This window comes from Mesocricetus auratus, unplaced genomic scaffold (assembly GCF_017639785.1).
Source record: "Mesocricetus auratus isolate SY011 unplaced genomic scaffold, BCM_Maur_2.0 Super-Scaffold_100030, whole genome shotgun sequence".
NCBI classification, from domain to species: domain Eukaryota; kingdom Metazoa; phylum Chordata; class Mammalia; order Rodentia; family Cricetidae; genus Mesocricetus; species Mesocricetus auratus.
This window is the reverse complement of record NW_024429211.1, coordinates 17783566-17803347: the sequence shown is the minus strand read 5'-3', so window position 1 is coordinate 17803347 and position 19782 is coordinate 17783566. Positions and strand designations below refer to the sequence as shown.

The 19782-nt window shown below is 42.2% G+C and overlaps 1 protein-coding gene across 3 annotated transcripts in view; it reads right to left on the bottom strand.

Annotated features, from left to right (window-relative positions):
• Hps5 (HPS5 biogenesis of lysosomal organelles complex 2 subunit 2) overlaps positions 1–19782 on the bottom strand; it is a 41633-nt gene that overhangs the window by 7672 nt on the left and 14179 nt on the right. For all 3 annotated transcript variants that reach the window (XM_040733367.1, XM_040733365.1, XM_040733366.1), the window contains exons 9-19: positions 14171–14259; positions 13210–13388; positions 12449–12607; positions 11264–11450; positions 10555–10678; positions 8568–8717; positions 7970–8041; positions 7105–7682; positions 2029–2149; positions 1080–1235; positions 197–316 (exon numbers count right to left, since the gene is read on the bottom strand). In XM_040733367.1, coding sequence (XP_040589301.1) covers positions 197–316; positions 1080–1235; positions 2029–2149; positions 7105–7682; positions 7970–8041; positions 8568–8717; positions 10555–10678; positions 11264–11450; positions 12449–12607; positions 13210–13388; positions 14171–14259 — 1935 coding nt within the window. The remainder of the gene's footprint in view (positions 1–196; positions 317–1079; positions 1236–2028; positions 2150–7104; positions 7683–7969; positions 8042–8567; positions 8718–10554; positions 10679–11263; positions 11451–12448; positions 12608–13209; positions 13389–14170; positions 14260–19782) is intronic.

Below are 19782 nucleotides of genomic sequence, written 5' to 3'. Positions count from 1 at the left end.
GGCTGGAACCATGAGATTCTTACAGGGTCTGTAACCTCTCAGTGTTCAGAACCACTAGGATGTACATGGATACACAATCTTGTTACTCCAAGTACTTGGTTAGGTTTTCTGCTGCTGCTCCTAAGCTGAGACTGAGCGTTAAAAGGGAAAGTAACAGTTCTGCTGCAGAGAAACATTAACAAGGAGGACTGCTTACCTGGGATGTCCTTCATCATCTAGTGTACTTGTGCTTGGTGGAGCATCATGGGACACTGCCAAAAGCAGCCAGTCAAGTCTTAAAGATTCTGGTTGAAGAAGGAACTCGAGGAAGGATGGCCTGAGAGCAAGTTGGGGAGAAAAACCATTAATCTTCACGAGAGAAAACAAAGCGTGCAGATATAAAGAGAACAATAAAGTATAACTTGAAACCTCCTCTACTACAAACAGCTAGCAATGCTAGTGGGAGTGTTCATCTACTAAATGAGTAATCCAGCTGAAAGGTGGTAGGGAATGGGGGAAAGGGGGGGTGTGAAGGGAGTCCCGTGTGGCAAGCAAAGGAAAGGAAGAAGTTTCCAATGTGTAACTAGGAGTTACTGAAAGAAAAGAAACAGGGAGAGAGGTCCACTCCCGAAAGCTGGGCGACTGCCATGAAAAGCACCACTGGTAGGGGAACAAGAATCTTGTCTGCTTTGGCTGACGCCCTGCTAAGTCAAGAATTTATTTTCTTTGTGAAGATTATTTATCTTTCTGTGTGTTGCCTGCATGTATGTGCACCATATGTATGTATTACCCTCAGAGGCCACTCAAGTCTCCTAGAGTTACATCTGCTGCACGCTGTCATATGAATGCTGGGAATGGAACCTGGGTCCCCAGCAAGAGCAGCAAGTGCCCCTAACTGCCTAGCCATCTCTCCAGCATGAAGGACTTAATGTTACACTGAGAACCCGAGACTCTCAGAGAGGAGGTGAAGTGTATGCTGAGAGGGTGTAAGACTGCCCAAATCCTCATCATCCACAGCGGGTGGCAGTGAAAATGTGACAGCTGGTGGCACAATAGAAACAGTGCTCCACCTAAACCAGAGACTACCCAGTCCTTCTCACCACTGGTCTTCAGGCCTTGACTTCACCAGACTGTCCAGATAGGCCAGAAACCGAGCAGGATGGTGACGGCAGAGCTGTGCGACGTCCGAAGGCGAGATGGATGGATAAAACCTGATGAAGGCTCGAAGGGCAGACTCCCCGAATCTATCATACAATCTGCATTTGAAAACGGCACATCAGTCTCCAACCTCAATGCCATAATATGATTTGGTTATCCTATGAACTCACTAGAAATAAAAATAAGGGCTGGAGAGATGGCTCAAAGGTTAGGACCACTGGCTGGTCTTCCAGAGCTCCTGAGTTCAATTCCCAGCATTCACATGGTGGCTCACAACCATCTGTAATGAGATCTGGTGCCCTCTTCTGGCCTGCAGACAGACATGCAGGCAGAACACTGTACATATTATAAATAAATCTTTAAAAAAAGGGAAAGAAAGAGAGAGCGAGAGAGAGAAGGGAGGAGGGAGGGAGAAAGGGAGGGAGAGACAGAGACAGACACAGACAGAGAGACAAAGAGAGAGAGAAAGAGAGAAAGAGAGAAAGAGAGAGACAGACAGAAAGCCTAGCAGTGGTGGCTCACACCTTTATTCCCAGAGGCAGACAGATCTCTGTGAATTTGAGACCAGCCTGGTCTCCAGAGTGAGAAACCCTGTCTCAAAAAAAAAAAAGAATTTCATTCTGTTTTATTTTGGTTTTTTGAGACAGGGTTTCTCTGTGTAATAGTTCTGACTGTCCTACTCACTTAATAGACCAGGCTCACCTCAAATTCACAGAGATCTGCCTGCCTCTGAGTCCCAAGTGCTGTGATTAAAGGCGTTACTATGCCCAGCAAAAATAAATATTCAAATAAAAATCTGTACAATATGCAAATGAGTCAAACTTTAGCTACTAAGCCATAAAAATGTTACAATTGTTTAGGTTCCCACAAACAAGATACAGGACAGCCTACCGGGTGGCAAATGCAATTAACAAAGGACTATCTGAAGGGATCGAACCATCCAGTAACTGTAGGCCTGTGGGCAGGTCTCCTTCTTCCATTTCTGTGTACGCAGGGTTAGAACTTGCAATCTCTGAAAAGAAAAATAAAACAAGTCTTTCCCTTCACCTCTTGGCTGCAAATATTCTTGGACACATTCATCCAACAGTCTTCATCACATCCTAATGTCCAATCAGGGCAAGGCCCCAATATTTGTTAAACATTGCAGGAAACAAAAACAAAACCTGCCAGGATATAATCGCAAGACCATAAGGTGAAATTGGGAAATAAAACTCACTAGAATTTTGTGTGTGTGTGTGTGTGTGTGTGTGTGTGTGTGTGTGTGTGTGTGTGTGTGTGTGTGTGTGTGTGTGCTGGGGTACCTAGAGGTCAGAAAAGAGCAATGGAGCCTCTGGAGCTGGAGCTGTAAGCCATCTGATACAGATATGGGTGCTATAAATCAAACTCAGGACCTCTCCAAGAGCAGCAAACACTAGCACTTAGCTTCTAAGTGTCCCCTTCAGACTAATATACTGACATTTTCAGAGGACAAAAGAACAAATAGTGACCATGTAAGACACCATTATGCCTGAAAAAAATAAGTTTTTAGGGCTGTGTCCCATATATATGTGTGTGTATATCATATATATGATATATATGTATATATAAAATCACAATCCACATCTCTATTATCAATGCCAAACTGCTGTTTTTACAGAATCAGTATTCCCATATCATCTCTTAAAAATAAATCAGTAAAATTGATTTAAAAATAAAACCAAACCAAGACAAAACAAAAAATACAGTAGTCAAGCAAATATTCACCCTAAGAAGGAAGAACTGACTTTGGGGGAGCAGCCAGAAACATTTGCAGCCAAACTTAGTGAATGAAGCAAGTCAAAATCCTTTTCTGAAATCCTTTTCTTAAAAAAGAAAAAAGGTCAGGTGTGGTGGCACACACCTTTGATCCTAGCACTTAGGAGGCAGAGGAAGGTAGATCCAGGAGTCTGAGGCCACCCTGGTCTACATAGTTCCAGGACAGCCAGTGCTCTGTTGAAAAACCCTGTCTCCAAAAGAGAAGAAAGAATAAAGGAGGAGGGGGGGGCAGGGGAGGGGGAGGAAGAGGAGAAGGAGGAAGAGAAAGAAAAAGAAAAATGGGTACGACTCTCACTTAGGAAAGGGAGGAGAGAATCCTTGTGTCTTTTTGAGGCTTGCTCCGAGATAAAGGAACTTTTTTTTTTGTTTTGTTTTGGTTTTTACGAGACAGGGTTTCTCTGTTTTGGAGGCTGTCCGTCCAGGCTGGCCTCGAACTCACAGAGATCCACCTGCTTCTGCCTCCCGAGTGCTGGGATTAAGGATTAAAGGCGTGCGCCACCAACGCCCGGCGGAACTTTCCTTTTAATAGCGTAAGACAAAGGGCCTGAGGATAAATTACTGTTTGCTCAGACACAATGTTCTGGAGCTTGGTAAAGCTGCTACACTTAAGATTTTGGTTTTGGTTGTCTTTTCTATTTATTTGTGTTTATAAAATCTGAGTGTGACTTGTTTGCCAGTTACACAATGCCATGTGTCTTGGAATCTAAGTTCACTTACTCACTTTGCTTTGCTTTCAGATCTGACGAATACATTTTCACTGACATTTCAGTATGTTAGTATACAGATGATCCCAGGGTAGGAACTGAGTAGGGTTTTTTGTCTGTTTTTGTTGTTGTTTTAAGCTATAGCCGTTAAAAAAGAAAATAAAGAAGAAACCAAATCCCAATGCTGTGGGACCTGTCCTGCTCTGCAGACAAAGGAGTTAAGCTTGGTACTGTAAGACACACTTCTCCTAAGTTGAGCACAGCTTTCAAATGTTTTTTACTTGTGTTTTGTTCTTGGTACAGCTGAATGTTCAAGTTGTTTTCAAAGTTCTGATATTTTAAAAAATAAAAATGAATTTGTTCTAAAAAAAGGAGGGGGGTTATGACTCTAATGTAACATGAGGTTTTTCCCAGTAGTTTTCAATGGTCCTAAGACACATAACCAAGAATAGTTTCAGATCTGCCTTCCTTCAAGAAAATAATCAGTTTGTTCTGAATGGGGAAAGAAGATCTCTCTCTCTCTCTCTCTCTCTCTCTCTCTCTCTCTCTCTCTCTCTCTCTCTCTCTCTCTCTCTCTCTCTCTCTCTCTCTCTCTCTCTCTCTCACTATGGCAGGAGTGAAACTGGCACAGTCGCTATGACAGTCAATGTGGAGGTTTCTCACAAAGCTGGAACTGGACCTGCCATATGACTCAGGTACACCACTACTGAGTATTCACCCTAAAGATCCCAAGTCAACACACCAGAGATACGAGCTCATCCATGATGTAGCTGCAGTGCTTACAACAGCTAAGAAAACAAACGAGCCTGTATGTCTATCAGCAGAAGAATGGATGAAAAAAATATGCTGTATATAAAGATGGTTTTTATGTGGTCCTAAACGAAAAAGAAATCATGATGTCTATGGGAAAATGGATGCAATTGGAAATCATGTTAAAATAAGCCAGACTCAGAAAGACAAATGCTATGGATACAGAGAGAGTAATAGAAGAACTAGAGGGGGAAAAGACGTCAGCTGGAAAGAGAGAAAAGAAGGTAGGAAATGGATGCCATGATGAAACCCCTTACTTACTAGGCTAACCCTGAAAAGAACATTTTTATTACCAGCGTGGGTGGGGGAGAAATGTGACTATATGGAGGTAGGAGTGCATGCCACAGTGCATATGGAGTAAGAAGACAACTTTGTGGAGAGTGTCCTCGCCGTCCATCTTAACGTGAGTACAGAAAGTGCGTTTTCCCTTGGTCCCCAAATTCACTGACGACAAAACAACAAAAAAAATCCTCCATGATTAGGATATTATCAGAAAGGTGGCACCTGCCTAAAAGTCAATTTCCAGCTTCTACTTAAAAGGAAAGCATTTGCCCCATGCTGTTTCCAATTTGACTGGCAGTGGTAGCACATGCTTTTAATTCCAGCACTCAGAAGAGGCAGACAGATCTCTCTGTGTGAGTTCGAGGCCAGCCTGGTCTACAGAGCAGTTCCAGAACAGGCTCCAAAACTACACAGAGAAACCCTGTCCTGAAAAGCCAAAAAAAAAAAAAAGAGCTGGAGATGCAAAGAAACCTTCATGCTGGGTACCCAACTTCACCTGAATGCTCTAGCCAACACTGGTACAGTAACCACCACAGGGATCAAGGTTGGGTACCATCACACAACAAGGAAAAAGATACAACTTAAGTTAGGAACACTGTCAGACATTCTAAGTATTTGAAAAGTGTCTTGCTTATGACACATAAAACACAACCTGGCTTTTAAGCTGCTATATGTGAACTGAAACAGAACTGTAACTATATATGCATTTCTAGGAAGCCAAAGTTACATAATATGCAAGTACGTCAGTATCTGTGGCAACTGATTTTGGGCAATCAGGAAAAATTGTGTTTAATATCTTAATTGCTGGAGACAACATGGCATCTGTTACTCAAGCAAAAGTCTGAAACAAAAAACACTTCAAAAACAGGGCTATACAGTAAAGAAAAGAGTGCCTCATATGAACAAGGATGGGTAGAAGCCAGCAGGAAATGCAAGCAAGCCTGAGTGGTAGCGGTACATGGCTTTAATTCCAGCACTCAGGAGACAGAGGCAGGTGGATCTCTGTGAGTTGAAGGCCAGCCTGGTCTACAGACATGCTCTGGGATAGCCAAGGCTATACAGAGAAACCCTGTTTCAAAAAAACAAAACAAAACAAAGGAAGGCAGGCAGGCTGGAAGGAAGGAAGGACGGACTAACTTCTTATCCTACGGTAATGAAACAACTTGATGTTTGAAGAACAATTAAAGCTTAAACAATAGAATATGGGACCACTGAGATTGCTCAGTGGAAAAAAGATGCTTGCCACCAAGTCTGACACCTGAGTTCAACCCTGGGGACCCACATGGTGGAAGGAGAGAACTGACTCCAAAGTTGTCCTATGATCTCCAAAACTGTGCCATGATACCTCATACATGTATGCAAGCATATGCATACACACACACACACACCACACACACACACACAAATATAAAAAGATAAAAAGAGTGGAAGGGCTAGAGAGACAGCTCAGTAGTTAAAAGCACTTACTGCTTTTGAGGACATAGGTTTGTTTTCTATCCAACCACAAGAGGAGGCACACAACCACCTATAACTCCTGTTCCAAGGGATCTGATACTCATTTCTAGCTTCTTCAAGCACCTGAATGCATAAGGCATAAATATAGACAAAGAGGCACACATATATACATGAAAATTTGTTTTTGTTTTGTTTTTCAAAACAGGGTTTCTCTATGTAGCCTGGCTGTCCTGGAACAAATAAAAATTTTTAAGATTTTATTGTTTGTGCCGGGTGGTGGTGGCGCACACCTTTAATCCCAGCACTCGGGAGGCAGAGGCAGGCAGATCTCTGTGAGTTCGAGGCCGGCTGGACCGACAGCCTCCAAAACAATACAGAGAAACCCTGTCTTGTAAAGCCAAAAAACAAAAAAAAAAAGATTTTTATTGTTTGTATGTATGTATGTGCACTCTACCTGCATGTACACCCTTATGCCAGAAGAGGGCATCAGATCCTACTATAGATGGTTGTGAGCCACCATGTGGTTGCTGGGAACTGAACTCAGGACCTCTGGAAGAGCAGCTAGTGCTCCCAACTGCTAAGCCATCTCTCCAGCCCAAATAAATAATTTAAAAAAAAGAGTAAATAGCTAGGCATGGTGGTGCACACCTTTAATCCTGGCACTTGGGAGACAGAGGCAAGCAGATCTCTGTGAGCTGAAGCCAGTCTGATCTACAAAGCAAGTTCCAGGGCAGCCAAGGCTGTTACACAAAGAAACTCTGTCTCAAAAACAAAACAAAAAAACAAAAAGGTAAAAAAAAAAAAAAAAAAGAAAACAGAAGGGAGGGCTGACCAAAACAGAAGTAAATTTTCTATTCAAATCTTTTGTCAAGCCCCCATATATAAAACACCTCTATATCTGATAATGGTACCCAATAATTACCTTTCAATCCTTCAACAAAAGTGTCCCAAACACAAGGGCTGTTGGTGTAACTTAGCTTGATACTCTCCCTTGCTCTTTTCAAGTCCAGGAGAAAAAAATACTTCTTTAGGAAACGACAAGCCAGGATTTCAGGAGAGAGCTGCTGTAAAGTACAGTCCACATGTCCGCCTAGGCTTTCCACTACGGAGTTCAATACGTTCAGTTCCAAGCACAGCGTAGTCAATTCTGTCAGGTCTTTCTGAAGACTGTTGGCTATAGTGAACGGAGAATATACTCGAAAAACATCCCCCAAGGGCTCACTGAGGCTGCTCACAGGTTCACAGGCTATATGACCACCAGTTTCTTCAATGCCTAAGGAATTCCTTTTTCCTTCTTCATTATCTTTATCTAATACTCTCTCTTCTGACTCACTAAGGAGGTGCACATCCAGGTTCAACTCCACAGGTAGACTGCTGGTACTGGAAATGCCAGTGAAGTCCTTCAGGGAAAATGTTTTTTCTAACTGTGAGAGCCACTCACGTAAAACTGTTCTTAGTGACTTGGGTTCAAATAAAACCAGAGGGTCCAGTAACTTGGTCCTATACAAAATAGATGAATGTAAAAATTATCTCATTTGTTTATAAAAAAATAGATTATTTCAGTTTAAACAAACCTAACTGATAAAGTATACCCATCTGGAATAAATGTTGCTTTAAATGACAATTATCCCAACAAGCCAACAAGACAGATAACACTGACTCTGGAGTATATTACTGATTATTGAACATCCATTGCAAGTGAGGCTACCTCTGGCCTAAATAGTCAGGACCACTACTGATGCTGTCCAAAGGCCAACCCCCTCTCACTGTAAACCTTCCCCACTTACATTGCTTCTGCTGTCACTGCTGTGAGTTCTTGAAGCCTGTCTTCTTCAAGAAGTTGACTAATTTCTTTCTTCCTAGAAAAGCATAAAAAAGAAGTTATCCTATTCACAAGCACTAGGAGTAACCAAACTTTCTTAGACTAAGACTTCTACTGCTTACTAAACGTCAAGTGTGCAACATGTTACACTGCCTTAAAGAGTCTTTTATTCCCCCATTATCTTCATCAAATATTCCATCCTTATTCATTAGCAATGGCACATCCTGGAGCTGACAGACAAGACAGCATAAATGACTCAAAGGTGTAAGCTAGTCAGAAGAGCTAGGACAGGACCTGGATCTCAGTCATCTCCTCTTAATCTAACACTCCTCTGACATTCCAGGAAAGTGACAAGATGTCAGAGAGGGAGAAAGGTGGATGAGATAAGAAAATGAAACCCTGTCTCAACAAAATTAATTCTTTGTAAACTGTGAATGTGCAGTTTCTGAGCTATGCTACAATCTTCAGTGAGCAGTGTCATACATGCAGGGTCTCCCACTACACAGTCTATATTCCATCGTGGCAGCTCCCGTAGCACTCCAGACTCAAGACAAAAGGCTTACTCAGAGTCTTCCTCCTGAGGGCGGGTATCTGCAATTACTTCCTCTTCACGTTCTTGGCCAACATCCTTGGGTTCAAATGTCTCCTTCAGCTCCGGGCTTGCATGAAGGGTGCCGATCTTCTCAGTAGTTTTACGCACAAAGCTAGAAACACTGAAAGTCAAATACCAAAAAACCTAACATGAAAATATATCAAAAGTGTCAAGAGTGAAAAATCTGGTTCCTGACATTTCTTTTTTTTTGTTTTGTTTTGTTTTTTGAGACAATGTTTCTCTATGACTTTGGATGCTGTCCTGGAACTAGCTCTTATAGACCAGGCTGGTCTCGAACTCAGAGATCCGCCTGCCTCTGCCTCCCGAGTGCTGGGTTATAGGCATGTGCCACCACCGCCCGGTTGTTTCCATTAGTACTACAAAACCAGCTTGCTTATAGTAATTTTTTTTGTTTGTTTGTTTGTTTTGTTTTTCAAGACAGCTCTGTGGCTTTGGAGGCTGTCCTGGAACTCACTTTGTAGACCTGGCTGGTCTCGAACTCACAGAGATCCACCTGCCTCTGCCTCCCGAGTGCTGGGATTAAAGGCGTGCGGCACCACCGCCCGGCTTATAGCAATTTTTCTAATCAACCACAATTCACCTGAATACAATTCATATAAACTTAGAATAAAGTGATTCATTGTGTTTATAAAACTGTCCTGAGGTAAGTGAGTCAATGCTAAAGGGAAGGTCTCTAATCCAGTTGTCTCTTCAATGTAATGTCTCCTTCAACTCAGATAAGTTAAGCATGTGATCATCAGTTACTTTCTGGTCAGAGATAACAAGGAACGGACCCTTCTACAAGAATGTATACCCAGCAGGACTGGAGCAAGTAGGTGGGCAGGTGATACACCTTCTCTCTCATTCTCAGTGCCAAGATTGGGTTCATACACAAACTAGAAAGAATTCTCAAAAATGTCCAATTTGGAGTTGGAGAGATGGCTCAGCGTTAAAAGAACCGGGTGTTCTTCCAGAGGTCCTGCATTCAATTCCCAGCAACCACACGGTGGCTCACAACCATCTGTAATAGGATCTGATATCTGATGCCCTCTTCTGGCATGCAGGTATATATATGGAGCACTCATACATAAAATATTAAAATACAAATAATTTTTTAAAAAGTTCCAATTCTCCCACGTGTGGTAGTGTGTACTCAGGAGGCAGAGAGAGGCAAGTGGATCTTGGTGAGTTGGAGACAAGCCTAATCTACATATGGAGTTTCCTGCCAGTTAGAGTTTGAGAACATGTCTCAAGAAGGGGTAAAAAAGTCCTCCAAATTAACCCATCAAGTGAGAAAGGATCAAGAAATGACTAATAGGCCAGCAAGACACCTCAGCGGGTATAGGTGCTTTCTACACTTCTAGAGAACCTGGGTTCAGTTCCCAGTACCCACATGAAGGCTTACAACCACTTGTAACTCCAGTTCCAGTGGATCTGACATGGTCTAGCCTCCACAGGCACCTGTGTACACATGTGTACACAAACTCACACAACTTGGCATACATCAATACAAATAGATAAATCTTCACATACACAAAAAAGATAAATGGGCCAGAGGGAGGCTGAGCAGGTAAAGGTACCTGCCACCAAGCCTGACAAGATGAGTTAGATCCCTAGAATCCACACAGGAGAAGGAAAGAACTGATGAGATGAATTTGTTCTCTACCTTCACATGCACACACAATGGCACACACCGGGGGTGAGGCTAAAATATTTAATTTTGTTATGTATGGGGTGGGACTAGGGGCTCATCTACTACTTAAATACTCAGCTACCCAAATGAGGAGGAACACTCAGTCCCCCAAGATTAAAAAGAGAAATTACAAGTTTATATTACCAGGTTATTAGAGAAATAACGTGAGACCTTCTTTTGAATATTTAAAATGTCTTTTCCCTCTCAGTATGTCATGTGACAACTGAAGCAAAATGGAATTAGATGGCATGACTGGTTCATTTACCTTTCTTTAACAGCCTGAAGAGACACCAGAGGAGATGGAGAACGAAATGGCCGTGGAATGCTGAAGGGTAGAAAAGCTTCATTCTTATCTGTCTCAGACATCGCTAGACCATGGAGGACATTGTCTAATACACAGAATCATGGAGAAACAAGCATCTAATCACATGGAAGGTTTTTACAAATCTAAACAAATTCAGAAATGAATAAACCAAAGGAAATGAAGGATTCAATACCAAAATCATAACTGACCCAGATACAAATGAGCACAGAACACGGGGTTTATGGGATGCATGGATGGTCCACATGAAACACTGAGCCAAGTACCTTTTATCAAACTACTAACCCTGTATCCCCACAAGCCACAAAGGTAGTTTACAGTTTCTACTAATCTCTTCTCAACAGTTCAGTCACAGGAATGCTGGCACATTGAATAGGGAAGACAATGGCTCCCAAAACTGGAGCTATCTTTCATTCCTGGTGGAAAATAATGTGGTTAGTTAGGGTAAAAAAATCTTCACTATTTTGCTAGTGAACTGTCTTAACCTGTCCAGCATTTTAATGCATGACCCAAATTAGGCACTTTACAAATGTTAGTCCAAACAAGAGGTTACAAACAACCTACACATCACTGTCTTTTAGTGACCAGCAGATCTTCACAGAAAGCAACTGTCCCTCATCAGTGACCAACAAGAGACACACACACTCATTACCTTCATTTCTGTTTGCAGCACAGCCCTGCTCTGGCTGCTCTTCTTCCTGGGGTGAGGCAAACTCTTTAAGTCTTTCATCTTCTGAGAAAGTCTGACTGTGAAGGGAGCAAGAATCTTCATCAGACTGACTGCCTCTTCTACTACTGATGATCCGATATATGCCAGAGTCCAAGATGCTAAAACTTTCCTGAAAATGAAAAGAATTCCCTTCAAAATCAAAGTTGTCCTGTGTAACACAACACATCTTTTTCAGAATAATACTAGAGTAGAAGGCCAACAGCAACAACTACAGCTCATCGGCACACAGTATTGAAGAGTGTGGGCACCTAGCATGGGGTGTGTCCTCACCTTGTCTTTGGAAAGCAGGCAGTGAGAAAGGAAGTTGAAATGAGACAGTCTTGAGCAGCACTGAGACCTCAGGTGACATGAAGCATCTGAAATCTCAGGCTGAAAACCACCTCACCTACACAGGAACATGTGAAGAACATCGTGGAGCAGCAGGCAGTAAAGTGTGATATAAACAAGTGCAGTTTAACTGCTCACCATGTTAGAAAGCTCCCCTGCTCCATTTTGGATTCTGAAAGTGTCCACATATTGATGCCCAATCTATGGTGGTCAAGCTTCAGAGGTGGGGCTCAGTGAAAGTTAGGTTACTGGAGGTATGCTCTTGTATGGGATACTGGGACCCATCTCCTCCTCGTTTCTCTCTTGGCTTCCTGGATGCCATTAAGTAAGCAGCTTTCTTCTACCATGTTCTGCTTACCAAAGGTCTAATGGATAATCCAACCATGTACTAAACTTTCTCAAACTACACACAAAAATAAGCTTTCCCTTCTTATAAACTGTTCAGCTCATACAGTCTGACAAAGTAACAAAAAAAAGCTGACCTCTCCATACCACTATCCTCAAAAAAGTACTACATGGAAAGCAAGATAGATCCTTGGACTTACTCATTTCCCTGCAAGATCCAAAAACTCTTAAAGGAGTTACTGGATTAGCAAAATGGCTTAGTGGGTAAAGGCACCTGATGCCACGTATGTTGACCTGAGTCCAATCTTCAGGACTCACATGGAGGAAGGCAAGAAATGATTCCTGAAAGCTTTCCTCTGACCTCCATTTGTGTTTACTAGCATGTCCCCTTCCCGACAACACACACGTACTTAAATTAAAAAGAAAAGCACTTACATGTGATGAAATGGAGCTTCTTCTACTGCTGCAAGCTGAATCCAAAGGCTCAAATTTGAAGATCAATTCATCCAGTTGAGAAATTAGTTCACTGTAGGTTGTAAGGTCCAGTTGAGATTTCAAATGCTCTAATTTATCTGTGGTCAATGTTTTTCTTGCCTAATAAAAGGATAAGAAAACCCCAACAGAACAACTTACTATTTGTAACTGCATCTATATCCAAACAGCCAAAGTGCTAAAGGTGCCCACTCAAGAATAAACCTTCACGGGTGTTTTAAGGTTTAGTAAGCTAGCAAAACTTAATCAAAACATATTATATATCAAAAGTTAAGAGTTACCATATGTACAATCGTCCTACTTAAATCAAGCTATGAACTTGTAAGTTAATCCGACCTTTGTTTGTTTGTTTGTTTTCAAGACAAGGCTTACAAATCCTGTGTAGCCCTTACTATCCTTGAACTCACTTTGTTGACCAGGTTGGCCTCAAACTCACATAGATCCACCTGCTTCTGTCTCCCAAGTGCTGAGACTAAAGGCATGTGCCACCACACCCAGCTTGGGTATCTTCTTAAAACCAAAAAATACACCATCTTTATTACCTTCACCCACCCCCAGATACAACTGCCCTGCTTTGGAGATTTAACTCTATATGCATAAGTCATACCAAAAAGCTAATAGAGATAAACAACTTTATAACAATCCTGAAAGCTAGGATGGTTTGACTACCCATAATTAACATTCACAGGTAAACTCTAACTCACTCTGCTGGTAATGATAGAATTTTGGAAGAGACAGCATGTACGAGCAGCCAGGTCCCACAGGCCTCTTCTTAACAGGCGTTCCACACAGCGCTCCACAGACAACAGGGAAAGATGGGAGATTTTCCCATTAAAGTGTAAACAGAACAACTCATTCTTGTAGACAGCTATATCCTGAATATCTATAAAAAATAATAAATCAAAAAAAAACACAAGGGTGAACAGACAAGTCATTAATCAAACACCCCTTGCTCTTTTTATAAGGCCTGGGCTGGGGAAGCATTCTAGTGATAGGGCTCTTACCTAGAAGAAACAAATCCCCACTCCTGATCCCCAGCAGTGGAAGGGGAATCCTCCCATTTTTACACTGGCTACCATCATACTTATAAAATCTTAAACAAGATTTAGTTTGCCAGGCAGTGGTGGTGCACGCCTTTAGTCCCAGCACTAGGGAGGCAGAAGCAGGAGGATCTCTGTGAGTTTCAAGGCCAGTCTGGTCTACAAAACTACGAAGAGAAATCCTGTGTTGAAAAATGAAAAAGAAAGAAAGAAGGAAAGAGAGAAGGGAGCAAGGAAGGAAGGGAGGCAGGGAGGCAAGAAAGAAGAAAGGAGGGAGGCAGGGAGTGAAAAAAGAAGGACGGAAGAGGAGGGAGGGAGGGAGGGAGAGAGGGAGGGAGGGAGAGAGAGAGAGAGGAAAAATCAATGTGGATCAATAATGACTCCCTTCCTCTCTCTGGAGAAAAGACCACAAAAGTCAAAGCCAAAGTACTCTTACCAGCAATGCTGAACTTTCCCATCTTTCTGGTTTTAACCACAAAATACAGGGACTGATTTTCTGTTAGTCACATATAGTGACTAGTCCCTGCATTTTCAACTTTTCACGTATAAATAAATCATAATAAAATTAATTTTTCATGCACAACTAAGAGACTAAAAGTTACCTAAGAAAGAAAAATATAATTACCCTTGACTTCACTCCAAAGAAGAACTTGAACATTCTGAGGAATGAAAATATAAATTCCTTTTTCTGTCCAAGTCAGCACACAGTGTTCACTAGACAAGAAAATAAAAGAGGTCAAAAACAAAACAAAACAAAAAACCTCATGTTTACTAGAGCATAGAACTTTACAACTCTCTGAACACAATCTCTCATTGACTACTAAAGTAAAATCAGACTGTGCCAAGAAAATACAGCCGTGGCCCAGCTGATCAAGTCTCATCATCTCCTTTCGAAGCCCAATAAAAACATAGCATCAAATGGTGTCAAACTGGGAAATTTTAGACACAAACACAAACAGCTTCTAGAAAAAAAAAAAAGACTGATATCTGGAAAAAGAAAAGCCTATTAATAAGGACTTATGTGACCCTTATTCAACTTCTCAGATAAAATAGACAGACACTCATTTAAACAGACCAGCAAGTTACAGTCAATCAACTCAGGGTCCCTATCAGGAAAGACAAAATTCTGATTCAGCAGTGTGTGTAGGTGACAAAGGGCTTAGGACACCTAACCAGTTCCATACCAGAAGTATTATGAAGGGCTCTGGCTGTATTTTCTAATGAGGCCCATCAAGCTACAAGTGTTATTTTGTCAGAGAAATGAAATCACTTGCCAGGTCATTGAGCATGAAAGTAGAAGACCTCACATTTAGACTGCAGAGTGCAGCCTCCAAGGCTGGAGCTTCCCTCTGAACCTCACTCATTTACCACCAGAAACTCCGTTTCCCCGGGTCCTGATTAGGTGACTTCACAGAATTCTCTAAAAGCAATAGATTCCCTAACTACTATAAGCAACTACCCGTCATCATCCCCCACTGTCTTGACCCCCAGCGAGAGATCTGATCCTTTTTCAAGGCCCTTACTTCCCTGCACATCCCTGGCTCTCCACCTGCCTCTTTTCTGCTGCTTGGGTTTTTCTGTTTCACTTTACTTGCAATTGTGAGTATATCTCTGTATGTCACTTGCTTTCTCATGACGGCTAGGCTTTTACAAAGCACACATAGTCTCCTCTTTCTCCCTTCAGAGACTGCCCAGCTGCAAATCCGCCACTCTCAAAAGGTTAGCAGGTCTCCTTTCCCCTGGCGCTGCCCCACAGTCTAGCACCTCCCCCTGCACCTGGCTATTTCTAATTCACCCTCTCGGGGCTTCGTTGTGCACTGCAGTCTTTTCTGCAAAACAAGCATCTCTCCAAAAGTCATAACCCTGAGAACTCGGGAGCTTTTTCCATATATACCCAACAGTACTAAAAGTGACTCATGTGGCTATGAAAGCGCCAGCAACACTGGACGGCTTTTGCGTGCCTGTATAACTATTTAAGATGTTGTCAAGATGGAGGTCAAGATCTCGATGCCTACAAGAAAGTAGCCTATGTGACAAAGATGAGGGAAATGGTAAAGTCCTAGTTCAAAGATCAGTAAAATTGGAAAAATACCTTTAAGAGTGAGAGCGGAATGACAAAGACAATCACTAGCTAAAAAGATACATGATCAGTCCAGGTGGTGGTGCACGCCTTTAATCCCAGCACTCAGGAGGCAGAGGCAGGCGGATCTCTGTGAGTTCAAGGCCAGCCTGGTCTACAGTGCGAGTTCCAGGACAGTCTCCAGAACAATACAGAGAAATCCTGTCTCAAAAAACCCCCCAAAAAAAAAAGAAAGAAAGAAAGAAAAACAAAATGAAGGAAGAAAGAAGACAAGAAATAATAACCCAGAGGCTGGAAAGATGGCTTAAGTGGTTAAGAACATTCTGTTCTGGGAGCTGGAGAGATGGCTCAGAGAGTAAGAGCACTTCCAGAGGTCCTGAGTTTGATTCCCAGCAACCACGGTGGTAGCTCACAACCGTGTAATGAGATCTGGTGCCCTCTTCTGACCTGCAGGAATCTATGCAGGCAGAACACTGTATACATAATAAATAAATCTTAAAAAATAAAAAATAAAAAAAGAATATTCTGTTTCTCCAGAGGACCCAAGTTCAGTTCCCAGGACTCATGCCCAGCACCTTATAACTGCTGCCAATCCTAGGAACAGGGGATCCAACACGCTATCATCAGACCTCCTCCAGCACCCCACACACAGGGCAGACATGTAAACACACACACAACACACACACACACACACACACACACACACACACACACTAAGTAAAATGAATATAGCAGCCTGGACTAAAATGAAGGATATAAAGAAGACAGAAGAATCCACACTTATAATCCATAACATTCTTCATCCTGTTATTCCTTCACTGATAATAAGCCAGGACACCAAAGCTAAAAGAAATGTTTAAGAAGTCAAAGAAAAATTACAAATAAAAAAGGTCAAAGAAGGCTGGGCATTGTGTCACTTTCTTCAGACTATACCCACCCCTCCCTCCCTGTCACTATCAGTATCCATGAGCATCACAGTGATCGGTACACATTAGACTGTCAGACAGTAGTTCATTCAGTGAAGACTGCTTTTGAAACATAAGAGCAGGCAAGCTGTTTCTGTTCTGTTGTTTATTCTTGTCCCCATATTTGTGTCCCATGGTGTTTTTACTGGTACATCCTCCAAATCTCACAGAGGCATTCCTTTTTAAAAAAAATTTTTTTATTTAAATTAGAAAAAAACCTGCGCCGGGCGTTGGTGGCGCACGCCTTTAATCCCTGCACTCGGGAGGCAGAGGCAGGCGGATCTCTGTGAGTTCGAACCAGCCTGGACTATCAAGCAAGTTCCAGGACAGCCTCCAAAGCCACAGAGAAACCCTATCTCGAAAAACCAAAAAAAAAAAAAAAAAAAAAAAGAAAGAAAGAAAGACAGAAAGAAAGAAACCTGCTTCATGTCAATCCCAGTTCCCTCTCCCTCCCCTCCTCCCCCACCCCCCACCAGCCCCCTACCCTATCTTTCCTCCACTCCCCAGGGAGGGTGAGGCACTCCATGGAGGATCCCCAAAGTCTATCATATCATCTGGGCCACGTGTCCAGGCCGAGAGCACATCCCTCCACATGGAATAGGCTCCCAAATTTCATTGGTATACCAGGGATAAATACTGATCCACTACCAGGGGCCCGTAGATTGCCAGATTGCCGAGGCCTCATCACTGACACCCACGTTCAGGGGGTCGGGATCAGTCCCATGCTGGCCTCTCAGCCATCAGTCTAGGGTCCACAAGCTCCCCCTTGTTCAGGTCAGCTGCTTCTGTGGCTTTCTCCAGCCCAGTCTTGGCCCCCCCTTGCCCTTCACTCCTCCCACTCTGCAACTGGGTTCCAGGAGTTCAGTTCAGAGTTTAGCTGAGGGTGTCTGCCCAAAAAGGCATTCTTTTAAAAATTATTTTGGGGGGCTAGAGAAATGGCTCAGAGATTAAGAATACTGGCTGCTCTTCTAGAGGTTCTGAGTTCAATTCTCAGCAACCACATGGTGGCTCATACTCATCTATAATGAGATTTGGTGCCCTCTTCTGGTGTGTAAGGCATACATGCCAGAACACTGTATACATAATAATCTTTAAAAAACTAGGAAAAGTTATTTTTGGATATATTCACTTTATGTGTATGAGTGTTCTTTCTATATATATGTATATGACCCACATGTGTGTCTGGGGCCTGTACATATCCTAGAACTGGAGTTATATTTGTTATATTTTCTGAAGGTACATTGCAATGTGTCCCCTTCTTTTCTCTGCTTTTGTTGTTGTTGCTATTTAAGATTGTTACATAGTCCTGGTTAACATGGTACTTGCTTTGTAACACAGGCATGACCATGGAAGGCCTGGCTTCCTACAGCAAGGGAGGTAAGAGAACTTTAAATTACTAAATCCAAAGCAACAGTCTGCCTGGAGAACCAAGCATGCTCCTCAGAAAGAATACATTCTTTTCCCCGCCACGACTGAGGACCAAACCAAGACCTTCTGCTTGCCTAGCAAGTGCTCTACCACTGAGCTAAATGCACAACCTGAGAAAGAATACAGTCTCTAACATAGCTAGGTCACAGTGTCACATATCACTCTACACATCACATAGTCAACAAGTATTTATGAAATGACGACCATCTACCAGATGCTATCTTAATCACTACGAGCATGACAGTGACTAAACAGTCACAAGCTCACATGGAGCTTACTGTTTAAGGGTAAGGGGGGTATAAATATTTTGTGAGCATAAAACTATAAACAGTGATAAACGCTGTGCAAGGAAACCACTAACTTTTTAATGTTTTCAGCAAGCAAGTTGCTGCCTTTCTCCAGCAACTTCCAGAATGGGTTGTGAATTTACATTTTAAAATAGCTGTAATTCACTTTAAATACCTTGGTGTAGATACTGTGACATGAGTTAATTTAACCTTTGGGGAAAAGTTAATATTTTCACTAAGTTTGAAAAGAACAGTTAGTTACCCTTTGAAAAGCCCCAGTCAGTAGACCGCACTGCAGGGTGCCTATAAAAAAAACTATCATTCTCTGAGTTTTCATTGTGTTGGGTTTTTTGTTTGTTTGTTTGTCTGTTTGTTTGATTTTTGGTTTTTCTGGTTTTTTGAGACAGGGTTTCTCTGTATTGCTTTGGAGCTTGTCCTGGAACTCGCTCTGTAGTCCAGACTGGCCTCGAACTCACCAAGATCCGCCTGCCTCTGCATCCCAAGTGTTGGGAGTAATTAAAGGAGTGGGCCACCAACGCCCGGCTTCATTGCATTGTATTAACTAGCAGAAAGGCTATTAAAATAACGTCTCGCTGTAAAGTAAGCAGGGTTCAAGCACAGGTTCCACGCTGCACTTCTTCCCATGCAGGACGAGCTGCTGACTCTGCTTAGTATTTGACTCTGGACCTAACGCAACTAGGTGAGCTAACCCTAAGTGAGAATGAGCTCTGTCGGCCTAGAGCAGATCTCTCCTACACATATATTTTTTGGAAGACCTGAAAGACAGAAAGCTGAACTTTCACTGAGCTTTCAAAAACAAGCTCCACAACTGTCTACGTCCTGTATGCTAATAGTGACACACTAGAGTATTACAGCGCCTCATCAAGTAGGGAGTTTATAAAAAAATGGGTACCTTCACCAGTGAGTATTAACTGCCAAAAAGCTCCCTGACGATTACAAATAAACTCTCCTACTTCATTTCTCTTTTTACTGAATATTGTATGCAAAACAGTCATCTCCAAACCTCCCAAAGATAAATTAACATAAACAACATTAAAAACTAGAAGTGGAGTTAGAGATACAGCTCTGTGGTTAAAAGCACTGGCTGCTCTTCCAGAGGAACTAGGTGCAATTCCTGACACCTACATAGTGGCTCAAAACTATCTGTAACTCCAGTTCCAGAAGGTCTGGCACCAGTCACACAAATGGTATGCAGATATATATGCAGGCAAAACACTCACATATATAAAATAAGACAAAACAAAAAATTGAAAGAATACACACACACACACACACACACCTTTAAATTTTAAAGGACTGGACGTATTAACTTGTACCAATAGTCCCAGTTACTTGGGAAACTGAGAAAGGAGAACTACTTGGGCCCAATAATTTGAGGTCAGCCTGAAAAACATAACAAGATTCTATCCTGGGGTTCAGCTCAGTAGTAGACTGCTTGCCTAACATGCATAAACCG